Source organism: Heloderma suspectum, chromosome 7 (assembly GCF_057233095.1).
Source record: "Heloderma suspectum isolate Gila_16-S chromosome 7, 16-S_ref, whole genome shotgun sequence".
NCBI classification, from domain to species: domain Eukaryota; kingdom Metazoa; phylum Chordata; class Lepidosauria; order Squamata; family Helodermatidae; genus Heloderma; species Heloderma suspectum.
Window position 1 is genome coordinate 14,180,799 of NC_139464.1, and position 18,781 is coordinate 14,199,579.

The following is an 18,781-nucleotide window of genomic DNA, read 5'->3' on the forward strand; positions in this document are numbered from 1 at the left end:
TAGCTGTGTGTGTTTGCCCCTAGAACAGCCTTCCCCAACCTGGTGTCCTCTAGAGGTGTTGGACTATGGCTCCTATCATCGTCAGCCAGCATGGCTGAGGAAGATGGAAGTTGCATTCCAACACGTCAGGAGGGTGCCAGGTTGGGTAAGACTTCTTGAGAACATGTCCCAGAATCCTCGCCATTCACTCAGGTTCTTCAGCAGATGATTTGATTTGAAAGCGTTCCCTGAAGGGAAAAAGTTTAAAACCAGTTCACTCGCTCATATGGTGTTTGTGAGACTGGACATTGGTTGCCATTTGCTCCGAACATTGGGCACAGGTGAAGCTCTAAGTCTTTGTAAATGAATAAATGTGTATCTTCTAAAGAAGTGTGTATATAAAAGATTAGACCTTAAGCATTGCCATCTTTTGCCATTGACAATAGTTAATATGGGACTGTACCCAAAGCCTTCCTCCATGTGAGGTTAGGCACCCTCCTGTGCCCCACCATTAGCTGCTTTTCTCAAAAGTGTAGTGGCTAATTTCAGCTTTCTTATCAGGGCCCCCTCTTCACCATCCTAGTTTACAAAAGCCGACTTTAAAGGAGTTGTGTTTTACAATGCAGAGAGTGGAGGATGCTTTTTATACATTGGTGCGAGAGATCCATCAGTACAGACTGAGAAAAATCAGCACAGAAGAAAAGACTCCTGGGTGCGTGAAAATAAAAAAATGCCTTTTAATGTAACAGGGTAAGTTTGTTTTTGTTTAAGAAAAAAAAGCGTTTGGCGGAAAAATCTGATCACCAATACGAATCAAATGTAACTTGCAACTTCTCCATGGTGATTCCAATAATTTCACAATGATTGTAAGTACGAACTAATCCATTGTACTGCCAGCGTCCTCCTTTCAGAACGTACAGGTTTTGCTGTGGTCGCTGTAGCGGATAACATTGTATGTACCGGTTCATTGAGATTGTATCTCTCTCTTCTCCCCATCCTCCCCTCCTGTGCAAGAAAATTTCATGAAAATCTGTAAAGGCAAAACAGCCAGTTATTGTGGCAGGTGATTGTTTGGTGAGGGTGCTCTCCAGAACATCAGAGAGTCTTGCAGATTCTTAGGGAGCAATCCTATCTGGATTGACGGTTGCCTCTGAGCCTGGGGGCGACTGCCTATCCAGTGCAGGGTGGGAGGAGTGGTGAGGAGCGGATCTCCTCCTCGTTCCCCCTGCCCTGCTTTTGCGGCTAGACAGCTGATTTTGGTTTCGGCTGTCTAGCTGCGGGACCTCGGAACGCGGGAAGTGGTGGCCGGATGACACATACGATGTGTTGTACTGGCATTTCCATCCTCCCTGCCCCTGGGAACACCCTGTTATAGCCACTCAATGCTGCTTTTCCAAGTGCAGAGTGCGGGACTGCTCTGCACTGCCTGTGACGCGGCGTGGGAGGGGGTGGGGGTCGGTTCTCAGGGAACTGACCTATCCCAGGGCCATTTAGGCGCTGGCTAGCAGCCATAGGATTGTGCCCTTAATGACTAATACATTTATTATATTATAACCTTTCTTGGACTGGAGTCTGCTTCATTAGAAGCAATAGGCCAGTTCACAAAAGCTTATGCTATAGCAATGTATCAGACCTTAAGATGCTCCAACGCTCCTGGGTGTTTTGCTGCAGCAGACTCTTACAGCTACACCTGTGGAAGTTTTGTTTCCAGCGCATGCAAATGCTCTCTTCATGTAAAAGGCTCTCTCATGGTTGAGCTGCTCTCTCTCTCTCTCTCTCTCTCTGTCTCTCTCTCTCTCTCATATTATGGTCAGATTTATTGGTGTTTCTGTTCTACAAGGTTCCCTCTAGCTATATAGTGAAGGCACCAGCGGACTTGCCCTTGTGATCGTGGCTGCTGTATTTCCGCAGTTCAAATGCTGCCTTCCCCACTAAGATGAAATCAGTTTTGAGTAACTAGCATTTGTTAATAAGTAGCTGCAGTGTTAGTCTTTGTGTTCCTGACAAAGCACTTGTGAAATGATTTGAAGGACTTCTCTCTGAGTCATTTCACAGAAAGCTGCACATCCTTTGATACTTGATTTCTTGACACTTGACGACTCGCAGCTGGATGTGCGAACAGCCTTCATGTGTTTTACTTCAGGCAACACAGAATTTCTCTCTGTGGCTCTTTCGCATGCAGACATTCCTGTTTGATTTGGCAGTCATCAAGCAACGAGCAACAATGCAGGAATGGGGCTTCAGTCTGGGCACAGAATGATGTTATGGTTCCACTCCATTCTGTTGAGATTTGGGATTGGGAAAGACTTTGGGATGCGCTGGAATGCCCCACCTCTGTTCTCTTTACTGAATTGCTTGAAGAAAGGAGTACGTTGAGATGTGCAGTTAATGGGTTACTTATAGGGATGTACAAAAGTCACTTACCTTTTCGAAGGGTGATATTGGCGGTGGGGGGAGGCGCTCCGTCCCTCCCCCCAAAATTCTCTCCGGCTGGCTCCATTCCGCGGCAATTCCGCGGAGCCACTGGCCGGGGCCACCCGCAACCGGACATCTGGCCGCTGAGCAGCCTGCAGGGAAGCAAATGGCAGCTGCCGTAGCTGCGGCCATTTGCATCCCTGTATTTTGCTGTGATAGGCTACGTAAATATTTACGTAGCCTATCATAGCAAAAAAAAGGGAACGCAAATGGCGGTGGCTACGGCGGCCACCATTTGCGTTCCCTTTTTTTTTTTTTGGCCATTATAGGCTATGTAAATATTTACGTAGCCTATTACGGCAAAAGAGATGGGTGCAAATGGCGGCCACTACACCATTTGCGCCCCTCTCTTTTGCTGTAATAGCCTACATAAATATTTATGTAGGCTATCATGGCCAAAAAAAAAAAAGGGAACGCAAATGGCGGCCGCCGTAGCCGCCGCCATTTGCGTTCCCTTTTTTTTGCCATGATAGGCTACATAAATACTTACGCAGCCTATCACGGCTTCCGCAGGGACGCAAATGGTGTCCCTGCGTTAGCCGTGATAGGCTACGTAAGTATTTACGTAGCCTATCACGGCTATAGTGAAGAAGCGAATGGCGGCCGTGGCCACCATTTGCAAAGCAGCGTGAACGGCAGTAGGTAGGTGTCCCGTTTTGCGTGCCTTTCGCAGGGTGGGGTGGGGCTTCGTTCCGCCACGGATTTCGGGGGGCCGAATGCACTGGCATTCGGCCTCACCAAGATCCATGGCGGAAATCTCTGACGTCCCTAGTTACTTATACATGGGTTGGAGTAAGCCTAAGTGGTGCTCCTGGCAATTCTGGAAAAGCTTTATTTATCTCGGATTCAAAGAAGAAATAACTTTTTAAGCCTATCATATTACAATAGATATGTGTGTATCCATCCAACTTTTGCTGACTATTTACTAATTAGCACCATTAACCAATCCAACACAATAGTAGTCAAGTGTTTTTTTCTGGAGGACTGCCTGTAGAAGGACATTTCTAATCCAAAGGAATGCAAGCTCTCAACCTCTCAGATAATTCAAGGCAGGCATACATAATGGGTAAAAATATGTTAATGGCACCTAGAGAGATGCTCCCGTAAGGCTTATGGAGAAGAATCAGCTCCAGAGAATGAGACCCAAATCATACTGCTGTCCTAGTATGTAACACCTTTATTCTTCTGACAGTTTCAGGTTGAATAAAAGTCAGAAAATGGTAGCCAGAGCCTGTGTGGGTAAAACTATTAGAATCCTTTGCTCTTCATTTCCCTATTTCTTGCAAGTGGTGTACATAGTTCTTTTCCCTGTTTTATCTCTGTCAGCCAGGGAAAAAACTGTGAAGTAACTGCTGACTGATTGCCTTTGAAAGGGGAATATAGTGATCAAATCAAGGAGTAACACCTGTGAGAGTTGGTCAAAGGGACAGTGAAAGTCAGATAGGTATAGTTATATATATATCCCCCCCCCCGCCCCAAGAAATGAGCTGACATCAGGAAAAACTTCCTGACTGTTAGAGCAATACGACAATGGAACCAATAACTTAGGGAGGTAGTGGGCTCCCCCACACTGGAGGCAATCAAGATGAGGCTGGACAGCCGTTTGTCAGGGATGCTTTGACTTGGATTCCTGCATTGAGCAGGGGGTTGGGCTCGATGGTCTTATAGGCCCCTTCCAACCCTACTATTCTATGATTCTGTGAATGTATCTTAAGTGTATATGTGACTCCAAATGTAACCAGTTTTGCAATCAGCTAGATAAAGTAGAGACATAGCATGTCACGACAGCGGGTGGGATGGGTTAATGATGCAAGCGATGCTTGCTGGCAAACTCTACATTTCAATGTACTGTGTATTTTGTTTATTATGTTTATTATGTGAACCAAATAATATATGCAATCCTATGTCTGCTTACTCAGAAGTAAATCCCACTAAGTTCAGTGGGGCTTACTGCCAGGTTAAGTGTGCATAGGATTGCAGCCTGTATCCAGTTTCCTGGGAGTAAACCCCATTAAACTCACTGAGACTTACTTTTGAGTAGACATGTATGGGATTGCACTGTACGTCTGCCATCTTTTTTGCTTGCTTCCTGCTAAGAAAGGCCCACTGAACTCATGAACTGGACTGGTGAAGCTTGCTTCTTAGTAAACCTGCATAGGTTTATGCTGTGTGAGCCACTAGTATTGCCCACTTGCAAGGAAGGCAAATATAGTTTGCATGATACATCGGATGAGGCATTTCCTAGGAAGGTGGGCACTATTAACCTCACTCTACAACAGGACCCCAGTTTGTGCTCATATCTGGTCATCCATGTTCTGGGAAGCTGAAGAAAGGAGCAAATACAAGGAAGGCTATTGGGATGGTCAGATAGTTAGAGCAGCCATTGCATGGAGGGAAATAATTTAGCCTAATAATTTAGGTGTCGCTTGAGATGATAAGATCAGGTGAGTAAGAGGCTAATTTAGAAGCTGAAGAACAAATTGATAGAAACGTGTATGTATGATCCCTGTTCTTTGCTGTAATCAGTACTGGACAATTTGTGAGAATCATTATTGGCTAGTGATTTTTTGGTTGGTTAGCTGGTAATGGGATTAATGAGGCAGTGAAAAAGTATTCCCTGCCCTTTCATAATTTTTGTTTGAGGTATCAGAAATGGTAACATCAGAAGAATGGGATATTGGAAGGGGTGGACTTGGAAAGTGCTAAAAACTAGTTTGTGGAACAGGTTCAAGAAGGGGTTATACTTAATGGAAAGCTCTTGGTGGCACAATTACATTGATATATTAGAAGACAAATGATATCGTGTGGGTTTTTGTTTTTAGCTCTAAGTGGGGGAGGAGTGTCATTTTTTATTGTTAAATAGAAAAGAAAACATTTTCAAGTGCCAGAAAAAGCTCTAATAAGCCCAACGTGTTTCAGAAAGATATTTCCTTCCTCAAGGAGTGCAAATAAAACTTCATTGTAAGAAAGTTGCAACAGTTAATTTTAACAACTGCATCCAAACTTCCTACCAGTGATAAACCATAACAGTTTTTTAAAAATAGGAACTTTAGATGGAGTTGTTAGAATTAATCGTTAGAACCTTGTATATATTTTAATAGTTTTAGTATGGTTTTTAAAATGTTAATAATGTCTTACAATCAAATTTTATTTGCAGCCCTTGAGGAAGGAAATATTTGAAACGCATTGAGCTTATTACAGTGTTTTGAGGCACTTGAGAACACTTTCTTTTCTGTTTTTGGATAGTGCCTTTCCCACTCACTGGTTCTTTCACTTTTTATTGTTAGCCTTCCTTTCATTTGCTCGTTTGCTCCATCACTGTAAATTAAATATGTTTTTTGTCTTATAGACATATATTTGTCTATAAGACACGGAATAATGGGCTCAAGTTACAGGAAGCCAGATTCCGGATGAACATCAGGAAAAACTTCCTGACTGTTAGAGCAATGTGACAATGGAACCAATTCCCTAGGGAGGTAGTGGGCTCTCACACGCTGGAGGCATTCAAGATGAAGCTGGACAGCCATCTGTCAGGGATGCTCTGACTTGGATTCCTGCATTGAGCAGGGGGTTGGACTCGAGGGCCTTGTAGGCCCCTTCCAACCCTACTATTCTTTGATTCTATATTCTTTGATTTTTGCTTGCTCTTTACTTGCAAGACACTATTCTGATTAGGTTTATGGAATAGGATAGCAGGATTGCTTGGATACAGAGGATCCTACTCCACTGCCAAGGGTTAAATTGGATAGTCTTTAGTGTAATTTCCAGCCTTACAACTTTTATCTCCTTTCATCTAGTTAAAAACCAGGTCAAATACAGAATTTCTGCAGTTTTCTTAACAAATTGCTAGACTGGTGGAATGAATTGCTCCTTTGATAATTTGTTTATTTTTTTTTTAAAGTGATTTTGCCTAGAAAAAAACATCTGAGGCCTCTAGGCAGGTTTACACATGTAATTATGACCGATTTGAAAGTTTCTTTGATGCTGCCATGTTTTGTGTTATACATGAGCAGTGTAATTTCTGTACATGCCAGCAGTATGCATTCATGGGACCAAAGTTCTTCCACCATCTGGGACCAACCAAACAATCCAAGGTGGTAATGCTTATCTTGGGTTGTACAGTATTTGCACTCGCACATACAAAATGGCTAATGTGTTGATGCAGAAATGTTACTTCAGTAGAGAGGTGGCTGATTGTTACAGAGGAAGAAATAACATTGGTTTAAAATGTATAGTGGACAAACCAAAAGACTGAGCTCAATGAACACTTTTATCCATAAGCAAAATCTGAATAAAAATACTCCCAATTGCACATTATGCACATTTTGCACTGGTTACTTAGCGTTTTGTAGGTGCAATATTTCCACTAATTATTTGAATATATCATGGATTTCTTCTCATCATTTTGAAGTTCTTAGTTCCAAATTAGCTAAAGATTATGGAAGGTATAGCCCCGGATTCTCAAAAATGCAAACATTTGTTTGTGGCCTTTCTAAAACGGCATCCTGACCAAATGGCAGGAAATCATGCTGTTAACATTTTATCCTAAAGTGAGAAGGGCTATTGGCTATGTAAATCCTCAGAGAGAAGCAGACCTATTGAGCAACACTCACTCCCCCCCCCTCCCCCCCGGAACTATCTGCAAAATGAACGTGTCTTCTCTACATTTTTCAGAAAATGAGTATAACGAGAAGAACATAAAACAGTTTACATGCCGAAAGTGCAGATATGACCTATGTGACTGCTGTTGGTAAATGTCCCAGAGCTAATAAAAGATGGTTGCCTTATCAGGAGACTGCACAGTGAGCTAGCTAACATCACTGGAAAAAATCCAGCCTATTTAATTAAATTGTCTCACTTGATATTAAAGGTGCCACATTGCTTTGCAGGGTGTTGACGATGCCTTCTACACGTTAGTTCGGGAAATCCGAAAGCACAAAGAGAAGATGAGCAAAGATGGAAAAAAGAAGAAAAAGAAGTCGAAGACAAAGTGTATAATTATGTAAATGCAATTTAGCTTTTATCCTTAAGGTGTACGTTGGTAAACGTGATTAATTTTTGTACCATTACACTAAATTATTATCACACATGTTTTTAAGCATTATGTTAAAGCTTCCTCTCTGCTTTTTGAACCTGTCAGCCTTCTTTTCTGGATGCTTGCTTTAAATGACAGTGGAAGCTATTCCTCTTAAGTGCCAGTAATCTTTGAGTGTTGGTTTTTGAACCTAGCAATGCCTGTGAAAAACAAAAATACCTGAAAACTTTTTCTTCAGGGTTATTTTGGTGCATGCAAAACTTGCTAATGTCTTCTGGGTTTTTTTCTTTAAAAGTTGTGACTGTCTTCTGCAGGACCAGCCTTTCTACTAGGTGATGCTACCTGGGCACCTCTTTCCCAAGGTGGGGTGGCACTTCAGCTGTAGTTGCAGATGGATTTTTTCCCCTTTTTGGCAGTGCTTTGGTGCATATGTTCCTTCATCCAGGAGCAGGAGGGAGGAATGGAGGGCTTTATGCTTATGGTGGAACTCCCCTGCCCTTCGTCAGGTCAAGAGGAACTTGCAATCCCATACACCTGAGTAGAGCTTGGAGGAGAATGAGGAGGTATCCCACTTGAGTTATATAGAGTTTGGTGTGGGCTAGACCAACAGGCAACAGTGTTTGTGCTTTGTTCAGAGACATAGTGGAGATCTTGTGTTGGGATCCTTTGAAGTACAGCATTCATGAGATCCAGGTAACTCACAGGACCAGGGCATCCTGAGCATGTGGGGACCAAACCGGGGGGCTGGGGAAGGGGTAGGGACTAGAGTTGAGCAGCATAGCTGAGAGGCAGGAGGGTGGTTTTGAGGATTGTGGGAGACCTGCTGCAGATCAGGTAAAGAGCCCAGGACCCCAGCAAGAAGAGGGCAGGACAAGCGTTAGGGCCACAGCTGAATGTGACATGTCTAGGACCCCACACTGCCTAAAGCTGGGCCTGAATCTTTGTATAAAGGTAAACTAATATCTCCAATTCCTGCTTCCATGTTTGTGATGTGGTTCGGTTAAAAGGACTGGTCAGCACAGAGATCCTGGTTTCGGAGACACTTTTGAAAAAGTTTTGGTTCTGATGATTGCAATATTGATATACCAGAAGCCTTTTTAGCCTTCCTATAATTTCTGCTCTTAGGCACCTTTTCTTGTAGCATTTCCAGTCAACTTGAATGAATGTAAAAAAAAAAAAAAAAAGACTTTTCACAAAGACTTTTTTTTTCCATAGCAGTTTGTCCTGGATCACACAAAGTAACTATTTTTTCTATTAAAAACGAAAATGTAAAAAAAAAGAGGCAAAAGCAAAATTTCTAATTGGATTGGTGATTGATTGTATGCAAGGGAAGCCATGCGGGCGGGGAGGGGATAATCCAGTTAGGACAAACCCGACAGGGAGAAGTCAGAGATGCACTGGAGCATGCTACTCTTGTGCAGGTCTGTTCATTTCAATGGGACATGCAAGGGAGAGATTCCTTGGGGATTATGCCCTTTGTCGCTCTCAAAAAGGTTCATTCCTCCATGGATGAAGACTTCATCATTTTATCATTTCTGGAAGACTTTCATCCTTCAGTCCCATATGGTATATTTTGACACCCATTTTGTTAAGAGGGGGAAACATGTCTGTTGCTGTCCCAGTTAATCCCACTCCCCATCATTATGGAAAATACTTTTGCTTTTGTTGGAGGGTGAAGAAGTAACTGAAGGCCAGACAGTGCTGTATAGCTTTACTGTGTCATTCAAAGAAAGCTTTGAAGGCTGGTTATGATTTCTTGTAACTGAATCACATGTCGTTGTTTATTCGGTCAGTCGCTTCCGACTCTTCGTGACTTCATAGACCAGCCCACACCAGAGCTTCCTGTCGGCCGTCGCCACCCCCAGCTCCCCCAAGGTCGAGCCCGTCACCTCCAGAATATCATCCATCCATCTTGCCCTTGGTCGGCCCCTCTTCCTTTTGCCTTCCACTTTCCCTAGCATCAGCATCTTCCCCAGGGTATCCTGTCTTCTCATGATGTGGCCAAAGTACTTCAGTTTTGCCTTTAATATCCTTCCCTCAAGTGAGCAGTCTGGCTTTATTTCCTGGAGTATATGGACTGGTTCGATCTTCTTGCAGTCCAAGGCACTCTCAGAATTTCCCTCCAGCACCACAGTTCAAAAGCATCTATCTTCCTTCGCTCAGCCTTCCTTATGGTCCAGCTCTCGCAGCCATAGGTTACTACGGGGAATACCATTGCGTTCACTATGCGGACCTTTGTTGTCAGTGTGAGGTCTCTGCTCTTCACTGTTTTATCAAGATTTGTCATTGCTGTCCTCCCAAGAAGTAAACATCTTCTGATTTCCTGGCTGCAGTCAGCGTCTGCAGTAATCTTTGCGCCTAGAAAGACAAAGTCTGTCACTGCCTCCACGTTTTCTCCCTCTATTTGCCAGTTCTCAATCAAGCTGGTTGCCATAATCTTGGTTTTTTTGAGGTTTAACTGCAACCCAGCTTTTGCACTTTCTTCTTTCACCTTCGTCAGGAGGTTCCTCAGCTCCTCCTCGCTTTCAGCCATCAAAGTGGTATCATCTGCATATCGGAGATTGTTAATGTTTCTTCCAACTATTTTAACTCCAGCCTTGGCTTCATCAAGCCCAACACGTCGCATGATGTGTTCTGCATACAGGTTGAATAGGTAGGATGAGAGTATACAATCCTGCTGTACTCCTTTCCCAAACTTAAACCAGTCCGTTGTTCCATTGTATTCTTACCGTTGCTACTTGGTCATTATACAGATTCCTCAGGAGGCAGACAAGATGACTTGGTATCCCCATCCCACCCAGAACTTGCCACAATTTGTTATGATCCACACAGTCAAAGGCTTTAGAATAGTCAATAAAACAGAAATAGATGTTTTTCTGAAACTCCCTGGCTGTCTCCATTATCCAGCGGATATTGGCAATTTGGTCTCTAGTTGCTCTGCCTTTTCTAAACCCAGCTTGTACATCTGGCAATTCTCGTTCCATGAATTGCTGGAGTCTACCTTGCAAGATCTTGAGCGTTACCTTATTGGCATGTGAAATAAGTGCCACTGTTCGATAGTTTCAACATTCTTTGGTGCTTCCCTTTTTTGGTATGGGGATATAGGTTGATTTTTTCCAATCTGTTGGCCATTCTTATGTTTTCAAAATTTGCTGGCATATGGCATGCATCACCTTGACAGCATCATCTTGCAAGATTTTAAACAGTTCAGCTGGGATACCGTCATCTCCTGCTGCCTTGTTATTAGCAATGCTTCTTAAGGCCCATTCAACCTTACTCTTCAGGATGTCTGGCTCTAGCTCACTGACTACACCATCAAATCTATCCCCAATATTATTATCCTTCCTATACAGATCTTCCGTATATTCTTGCCACCTTTTCTTGATCTCTTCTACTTCTGTTAGTTCCTTTCCATCTTTGTTCAATACCCATTTTTGCCTGGAATTTACCTCCAATGTTTCTAATTTTCTGGAAGAGGTCTCTTGTCCTTCCTGTTCTATTATCTTCTTCCGCTTCCGCGCATTGCTTGTTTAAAAATAATTCCTTATCTCTTCTGGCTAACCTCTGGAATTGTGCATTTAATTGGGCATATCTCCCCCTATCACTGTTGCCTTTTGCTTTCCTTCTTTCTTGGGCTGCTTCCGGTGTCTCAGCAGACAGCCATCTTGCCTTCTTGGTTTTCTTTTTCTTTGGGACGTTTTTTGTTGTCGCCTCCTGAACAGTGTTGCGAACTTCTGTCCATAGTTCTTCCGGGACCCTATCTACTAAATCTAGTCCCTTAAATCTATTCTTCACCTCCACTGCACATTCATGAGGAATATTCATGAGCTCATATCTAACTGATCTGTGGGTCTTCCCTATTCTCTTGAGTCTGATTCTAAATTGTGCAATAAGAAGTTTGTGATCTGAACTACAATCAGCTCCAGGTCTTGTTTTTACCAACTGCATAGATGTCTGCCACCTTTGGCTACAAAGGATGTAGTCAATCTGATTTCGGTGTCGACTGTCTGGTGAAGTCCATGTATAAAGTCGTCTCTTAGGTTGTTGGAAGAGAGTGTTTGTTATGCATAGTGAGTTGTCTTGGCAAAATTCTATCAGCCTATGTCCTGCTTCATTTTGTTCTCCCAGACCATGCTTGCCTGTAATTCCAGGTGTCATTTGATTACCCACCTTAGCATTCCAGTCTCCTGTAATGAAAATAACATCTTTTTTTTTGGCGTACTATCCAGTAGGTGCTGCAGTTCCTCATAGAACTGATCTACTTCTGCTTTTGCAGCATCTGTGGTTGGGGCGTATATTTGGATCACTGTGATGTTAAATGGCTTACCCTAAATTCGAATTGAGATCATTCTGTAATTTTTTGGATTGTATCCAAGCACTGCTTTAGCCACTTTATTATTAATTATGAGGGCTACTCCATTTCTTCTGTGGTCCTCTTGTCCACAGTAGTAGATCTGGTGGTCATTTGATGTGAAGTGGCCCATTCCAGTCCATTTCAGTTCACTGACACCCAAAATGTCTATATTTAATCTTGACATCTCCCCAATAACCACATCCAATTTGCCCTGGCTCATAGATCTTACATTCCAGATTCCTATGGTGTGTTGATCTTTAGAACATCGGATTCGTTGTTCACCACCAGCACCATCGGCTACTAGCCGTCCTTTCGGCTTTGAGCTAGCTGCGTCATCACATGTGGGGCTAGTTGAACTTATCTTCTGTTCCTCCCTAGTAGCATTTTGACCATCTTCCAACCTGGGAGTCCCATCTTCCGATGGTATACTGACATATCTCTGGTTGTACTGATCCATTTAGTTTTCATGGCAAGAATACTGGGGTGGGTTGCCGTTTCCTTCCCCAGGGATCGTATTTAGTCTGACCTCTCTGCCATGACCGTCCCGGCTTGGGTGTCCCTTCACGGTTTAGCTCACGATGTCATTGAGGTGCTCAAGCTCCAGCACCACGACAAGGTAACGATCTCCTTTGCCCTGAATCACATACAGATGGACTTTTCTCCCCTAAGCTCTCCACCCTTCTTACTAATACTGATATTCAGTTTCCAGTTCTGTAATAATTTGGAGGGCTGCAAATGGGTTGAGGCGTTATTTCTCAATCATTTTATGTCTTGTCTATTGGTCATTTAAAAAGTCATTATGTGGCAGGCATTTCTTTTGAAGGTTAGAGCCCCAGTTGGTTAGATCTTAGACCTAGAGATCCGCTGCAAGCCAAAGTCCTCCAAAATGTCAGGCGCTCTCACACTTTGAATTGTTCACAAGAGGCCTTATCAAGAATGCATCTGAGAATGGGGCCTCGGCTGACTTTTTATTTTCCCAAAGCCTTTTCCTGTTGATAATGCTGTCACTTAAATTTGATTTGTTGAATATGAAAGAGTCAATCTGAAGTGAGCTTAGATAAGTGAAGAAGTGACTTTAACAGGATTTGTATGAAAGGAAGCTTGTTACCAATTGGCGCTGGCAATGAGCAGTCAAAATAGTCCACACTGCAAAGCTGTACTGGGTGGATGAAACTTTCCACAGATCTCATCCAGTTATGATGCTGTGCCAATAATACCAGCAAACCCTGGTGTGGCTGCAGGAAGAGGAAGTCACTCCCACTGAGGCAAACAGGAGAAACAACCCACCCCAAAGCTGGTGCTACCAAATAAAAAAATAAAGTTCTTGGAAGGTTGACACATCAACTGTTGTATTATGATGCCCCAAATATAGTGTTATGATTAGGCTGCAGTAATTTATAACCGCAAACACTTAGGTGTAGGGTTCCTTTTTGCTTAAATTCTGATTTAACTCTGTGGTGGACAGGGCAGTAAAAAAAACTAAACTCATTACAGCTAAATGTAGATCCTTCAATTTTCCATGTAGCAGATAGCAATGCCTTATAGTAGCTTTGCTTATTTCACATCCGTATTTTTTAAACAGTGAAAAGTTAATTACTAAATGAACTGTATTTTATATATGATACATTACAGGTACCTACCTTATGTTCCATAGTATAAAGTAGGTTCTGAACATTTCTGCTCAAGAAAGACTAATATACTCCACCATCCATGGCTGCTGGGTTGTGTTTTCTGGGTCACAGGTTGTACAGGCCTAGTATTAGAATAGTTTACATTAGAATAGAAAACATTAGAATAGTTTACCTCAGCCTGGATTCCCTTCCATCCCACATGCATTTTTGAGGTGGTAAGGTCATCTCAAGATGTCTTTTATCAGCATATGGAGATGTCAGGTAAAACATACGTGGTGGTGACTTCACCACATCAAAAGCTGGCATGTGGAAACCCAGCTGGAAGTAGCAAACATTGGCTAATCCATTCTCATGCTTCAGATTTGGCTCTGCAGGGTGTGTGTGTTTGTGTGTGTACGTGTACGTGTACACTTACTCCCCCACACACCAGTACCCATTACCTTCAAAAGTTTTTTTTTTTTTTTTTTTTAATGAAGACCCATTTGGGAAGAAGGTTTAATGGAAAGAGCACAAACATATAACCTCAATAGGGAGAAATTCACAAAGCACCGAGGTGATAATGACTTCCTCTTCACTTTGCCTTGTAGAAGACAACATCAAAATGAACAGCAGTTACTTAGCCTTAGTGTTTAGTGAACTGTACCCCTCTGTTGTACCTTTTAATAATTAAATTCTACTCCTGAATTTTTCTATTGAAACTAAGTCGTTTTTTCCCTCCCTCTCGAGTGCCAAATCTCTTACTAGGACTATTTCTTAAAATGCAATGTGTTTACCTAGAATGTATTTTAACTATTTTTGTATAGTATAAACTAAACATACATGTTTTGTACATTGTGCTTTTTGTTTTTATTGTTTGAGGCAGAACATATGCAATGATCCAGGAGATTGATTTGGGGGGTGGGGGGCTCATTTTATTTCAGTCAAGTGACCTCGGGATGTTGGTTACTGACACGAACATTTGAAGAATGACCACTGTTCATTTAAGCCTTTACAAATGTTTTATTAGCAGCACGTGCTGTGAAGTGACATGAAATCTATTTGTCACAAACAATACTGCTCCTGTTGTAATTAATAAAAAAAGTTTGTGTGTTTCTGCTGTTTTGTTTGTCCTCAAAAGCAGAAATTGGTTTCCTACACTCTAGGCTCATAGCTGCTTACAATATTTTGAAGGTGGGCTTTCTGTAAGAGTAAGGTTGAAAATAATATAAGCACATACATACGTTCAGCTTTGTTTGGCCCAGAATGTGGTATTTTCTTTAGTTTGACACACAACCCTAGCCCAGAGCCCCATCCTTTTCCTAAGTCCCTTCAAGGTATCTGAAAACTGCAATCTTACGCACACTTTAATTCAATGGAATGATGTCTGAGTAGACATGCATAGGATTACACTGCATAATTTACAGTCAGTCAAATACCTGCTCTCCACACTCCACATACATTTCCTTGCCTCAGATGCTATTCTCTCATTCTGTCCCCCTTAGTTCGCTTCCTGGTTACTACATTTTTTGGCCACCCTATTCCTTCCCAGAACAAAACCATGCTGTGTGTGTGTGGGGGGGAAGATTTCCACCATGGATTAAAGTGGGGGTGTTGAACCTCTTTCAGCTCCAGGGCTGAATTCCATTTTGGAGAAGCGCTTGGGGGCTGCATTCCAGTGGCCAGTGGGGCCAAAAATACCAGCCTGAGGTTGTGCAGCCCTGGTTTAAATGCTTGCTGTTCATAAATTTAAAATTGAATTGTAAAAAAAAGTGTAACAGCAAATATGATTGTAGAAACGTTACTGGAACTGATCAAAGGTCATTGCCATTCCCCTTTTAAAGAAAGGTTTGTGTGCCTTTGGCATGCCTCTGATGCAGAGGCTTATCACAATGGATGCCTAGTGTGTACAGCTGGTGAACTGGCCAAGGAGATCCTCCGAAATAATCACAAGGGTGCCATAGAATCATAGAATAGTAGAGTTGGAAGGGGCCCACAAGGCCATCGAATCCAATCCCCAGCTCAATGCAGGAATCCAAGTCAAAGCATCCCTGACAGATGGCTGTCCAGCCTCATATTGAATGCCTCCAGTGTGGGAGAGCCCACCACCTCCTTAGGTAATTTGGTTCCGTTGTCATATTGCTCTAACAGGAAGTTTTTCCTGAGGTTCAGCCAGAATCTGGCTTCCTGTAACTTGAGCCCATTATTCTGTGTCCTGTACTCTGGGATGATCGAGGAGATCCTGGCCTTCCTCTGTGACAATCTTTCAAATATGCCATTACCCTTCCACATGCTCCCGGGTGGAGATATAATAGATATTTATGAAACTATGCATGGTGTGGATGATGTAGAGGGACATATCTGTTCCACCCCCACTTAAGAACATCATAAGAGCCATGCTGGATCAGCCCAAGGGTCCATCTAGTCCAGCATTCTGTTCACGCAGTGGCCAGCCAGCTGTCAACTGGAGACCCACAAGCAAGACATGAGTGCAACAACACCCTTCTGCCCATGTTGCCTAACAACGGGTGTACATAGACATACTGCCTCTGATACTGAAGGTAGCACATAGCTATCAGAACTAGTAGTCATTGATAGACTTCTCCAGGAATTTGTCCAACCTTTTAAAGCCATTCAAGTTGGCAGCCATCACTATATCATGTGGTAGTGAGTTCCATAGTTTAACCATGTGCTGTGTGAAGGACTTACTTTTACCTGTCCTGAATCTCCCACCAATCAACTTCATAGGGTGACCCCGGGTTCTAGTACGAGAGAGGGAGAAAAACGTCTCCCTATTTGCATTCTCCACACCATGCATAATTTGTACTCCTTCCATGTCTTGCCTTACCCTCCTTTTTTCCAAGCTAAACAATCCCAGGTGTTGTAACCGTCTCCCATAGGGAAGATGCTCCAGCCCCTTGATCATTTTAGTTGCCCTTCTCTGCACTTTTTCCAGCTCTACGATATCTTTTTTTAGTTGTGACCAGAACTGCACACAGTATTCCAAGTGTGATCACATCATAGATTTGTATAAGGGCAGTATGAGAATGGCAATTTTATTCTCAATTCCTTTTCTAATTATGCCTAACATGGAGTTTGCCTTTTTTCCAGTACACTTCATAGCACTGGAACGCTGTGTCATCAAGTGAAGCCGAAGGGCAGATTCAGGACAGTCACAAAGGGCTTTGCACAGCCCATAGTTAATATATGGAATTTGCTGCCACAAGATACTGGGTTAGATCCAGCTTTAGGCATTCATCTTGTAGAAGACTTCCCCACCTTCCTTCCTCAAGAACCGCCCTTCCAGTCCCCCTTCCCCAAATGCTACACAGAGGGGGGAACCTGAACGGGATAGGGGCGGAGGCTCACGGAAGGTGCTTCCATCTGATTTTCAGAAATCCCTCCCTTCCCCCTGCACCACAACCCAACCCATTCAGCAGGTTGGCCTGACCGTCTGTGTAGCATTTTCAGGGGTCTGGAGGGCGTATAGGGAGGAGGAGGCAAGGTCGTCTTCCACCAGCCCTACTGCAGGCTAGGTCTGACATGATGGCTATTTGCTTAGATGGCTTCAAAAAAGGACAGGTCTATCATCTAGAAGTTCATCTGTGGGCAAGATGAACTTCTGTGTCCAAAGGCTATCTGCTATTTTATACCACTTACTGGAGTACATCAGAGGGAGAGGCCTATTGACTGCTAGCCTTGCTTATGGGCTATCCAGAGGCATTTGGCTGGCCACTGGGAAACAAGATGTTGCCCCTGATCTCCCTACAGCAGAGATGCTGATCTCCAGTTAAAAAGAAAAGTTACTTTCATTCCACAGGCAGGGTTTTATTATTATTACAGATGGATCACCAACACTTTAATTAATTACTCCTGGGCAAGCCTTTCAAACTACTGTAGCTCACTTGCTGTCGTCCTCATAGTAACGTTTCAGAGCTCGATATTTTCGGAGGAAGTATAAAGCCTCCAGCTCTTTCATTACAAACTCTCCTCGGGCAATGAGCTGTCTGATTTGTTCAGGATCCTTCTCGTCCTTGTTTTTTAAGAAAGCTGCTTTCAGTCGGATTCGAAAGTAGTCTGCACCTTTGGGATATTCCTTTCCGAGATACAGCAGCTTCAAAACACACACAAAAAACTGAGTGTCACACATGCCACGGAAGACGGCAAAGAGTTTTGTTTGTTTCTGGTTACTCCTTAGAACTTACGTTTTTGTAAAGATTCAGCACTTCATATCTTAAAGGGCTGGCCATGTTCACAGTTCGTGTACATATGCCTTGTTCATACGTACTGGTATTTACCTGAAGAACAATCATTTTAATGTTAGCTGCAAGAGTAGGCCTGACTTAAAACAGCTACCTGTTCTTCATTTACCAGGTAGCAATTGCTTACCAGGCCTGCTTAGATTCCTATTCATTTCTTGTCATTCTTCCTTCAGCATTAGCAATTATTTTGAAGTCATCGATGAGCCCCCTCGCCCCCCGTTGAATAAAGCAGTGTTTTCCAGTGTTACAGAGTGGACATTTTTCCATGACTATATTTTTCAATGGGAGAATAGAAACTTCCCTAAGTTTCTATTACTCCATAATTTTTTTCTATTACGCCATCCTCAGTTTTAAACTGATTTGTTAATGTGAGGTTTATTTCCTCTGTTCTGTTTTAAAGTGATGTTATGACTTTACAGTGCTCTTGTATTGGCACTGGCTGGGAAACGCTGGGAGCTGTAGGGCTTTTTTTTCTGTCCAAACGTGCATAGGATCCCTGTACACCATGCAGAGAACTTTGGTGACAGGACGGCCTATAAAATTGTATGCATGTAAAAATAAATAAAAAAAACACAAATAAGCAAGCGAAGTCCCGCCCCACACCTCAATCTTAAAGGTGCAGGAACCCTTTTGCACTCCTTCCCCAGACTAGTGTAGTGTCCTCCAAATCTGTCGGACTACAATTCCCATCACCCACAGCCAGTACAGCACTGGGAGTTGTAGTCCAACACAGCTGGAGTGCACCAGGCTGAGAGAGGCTGCTGAAGAAGTGGAAACTTTCAGAGCACCCACTCTGCTGCTCTCCCCATAACTTCTGGGAAGTGCGACAAAAAATGACCCAAAGGACCTCCGAGTCTGGGAGACCCACTGGAAACCCCAGTCCCCTCTCTCTGCCCCAGCCAAGCAGGGCTGTACCAGCCCACCCCTACAGAAGCCTGGGGTAAAGATTTAGTACCTCCAGAGTGCATGACTTGCCCACAGCTCCCCAACCTGCTCACCAGCTGTTTGGAGAGGCAGGGGGCGTGAATGACTACTGCGGCTGCGCGGGATCAGATCGGCGGCGGGGGGG

At 43.2% G+C, this 18,781-nt stretch overlaps 2 protein-coding genes across 12 annotated transcripts in view; one reads left to right on the forward strand and one right to left on the reverse strand.

Moving 5' to 3' along the window:
- Positions 1–9,136, forward strand: part of KRAS (KRAS proto-oncogene, GTPase) — a 58,245-nt gene extending 49,109 nt beyond the window's left edge. For 3 of the 9 annotated variants that reach the window (XM_084809134.1, XM_084809141.1, XM_084809140.1), the window contains exons 5-6: positions 606–691; positions 7,344–9,136. In XM_084809134.1, the coding sequence (XP_084665260.1) occupies positions 606–691; positions 7,344–7,371 (114 nt within the window). In that variant the 3' untranslated portion in view covers positions 7,372–9,136. Of the gene's footprint in view, positions 1–605; positions 730–7,343 lie in introns of all 9 variants that reach the window. The other 6 variants (XM_084809132.1, XM_084809137.1, XM_084809136.1 and 3 more) reach the window with 2 other exon arrangements.
- ETFRF1 (electron transfer flavoprotein regulatory factor 1) lies at positions 648–18,768 on the reverse strand. Of its 3 annotated transcripts, none has more exons than XM_084809143.1 (5): positions 18,711–18,768; positions 17,656–17,748; positions 17,356–17,564; positions 13,484–13,596; positions 648–1,009 (listed from the first exon to the last, which is right to left on the reverse strand). In XM_084809143.1, the coding sequence occupies exons 2-4, from the start codon at positions 17,698–17,700 to the stop codon at positions 13,485–13,487; spliced, it is 366 nt and encodes a 121-aa protein (XP_084665269.1). In that variant the 5' UTR covers positions 17,701–17,748; positions 18,711–18,768; the 3' UTR covers positions 648–1,009; position 13,484. The 3 variants fall into 3 exon arrangements, with proteins under 3 accessions (XP_084665269.1, XP_084665268.1, XP_084665270.1); XM_084809142.1 differs by having other exon boundaries at positions 18,668–18,725; XM_084809144.1 differs by lacking the exons at positions 648–1,009; positions 13,484–13,596 and having other exon boundaries at positions 16,278–17,564; positions 18,668–18,725.
- Between the last annotated feature and the right edge of the window lie 13 nt (positions 18,769–18,781).

What these genes read in the sequence shown, in the direction of transcription:
- ETFRF1 (XM_084809143.1), bottom strand. Translation starts at nt 17,700, where the DNA reads ATGGCCAGCCCTTTAAGATATGAAGTGCTGAATCTTTACAAAAAC. An exon ending in TGCTGAATCTTTACAAAAAC is followed by an intron (nt 17,565 to 17,655) that starts GTAAGTTCTAAG and finishes TGTGTTTTGAAG; the next exon opens with CTGCTGTATCTCGGAAAGGA. An exon ending in TACTATGAGGACGACAGCAA is followed by an intron (nt 13,597 to 17,355) that starts GTGAGCTACAGT and finishes TTCTAATACTAG; the next exon opens with GCCTGTACAACCTGTGACCC.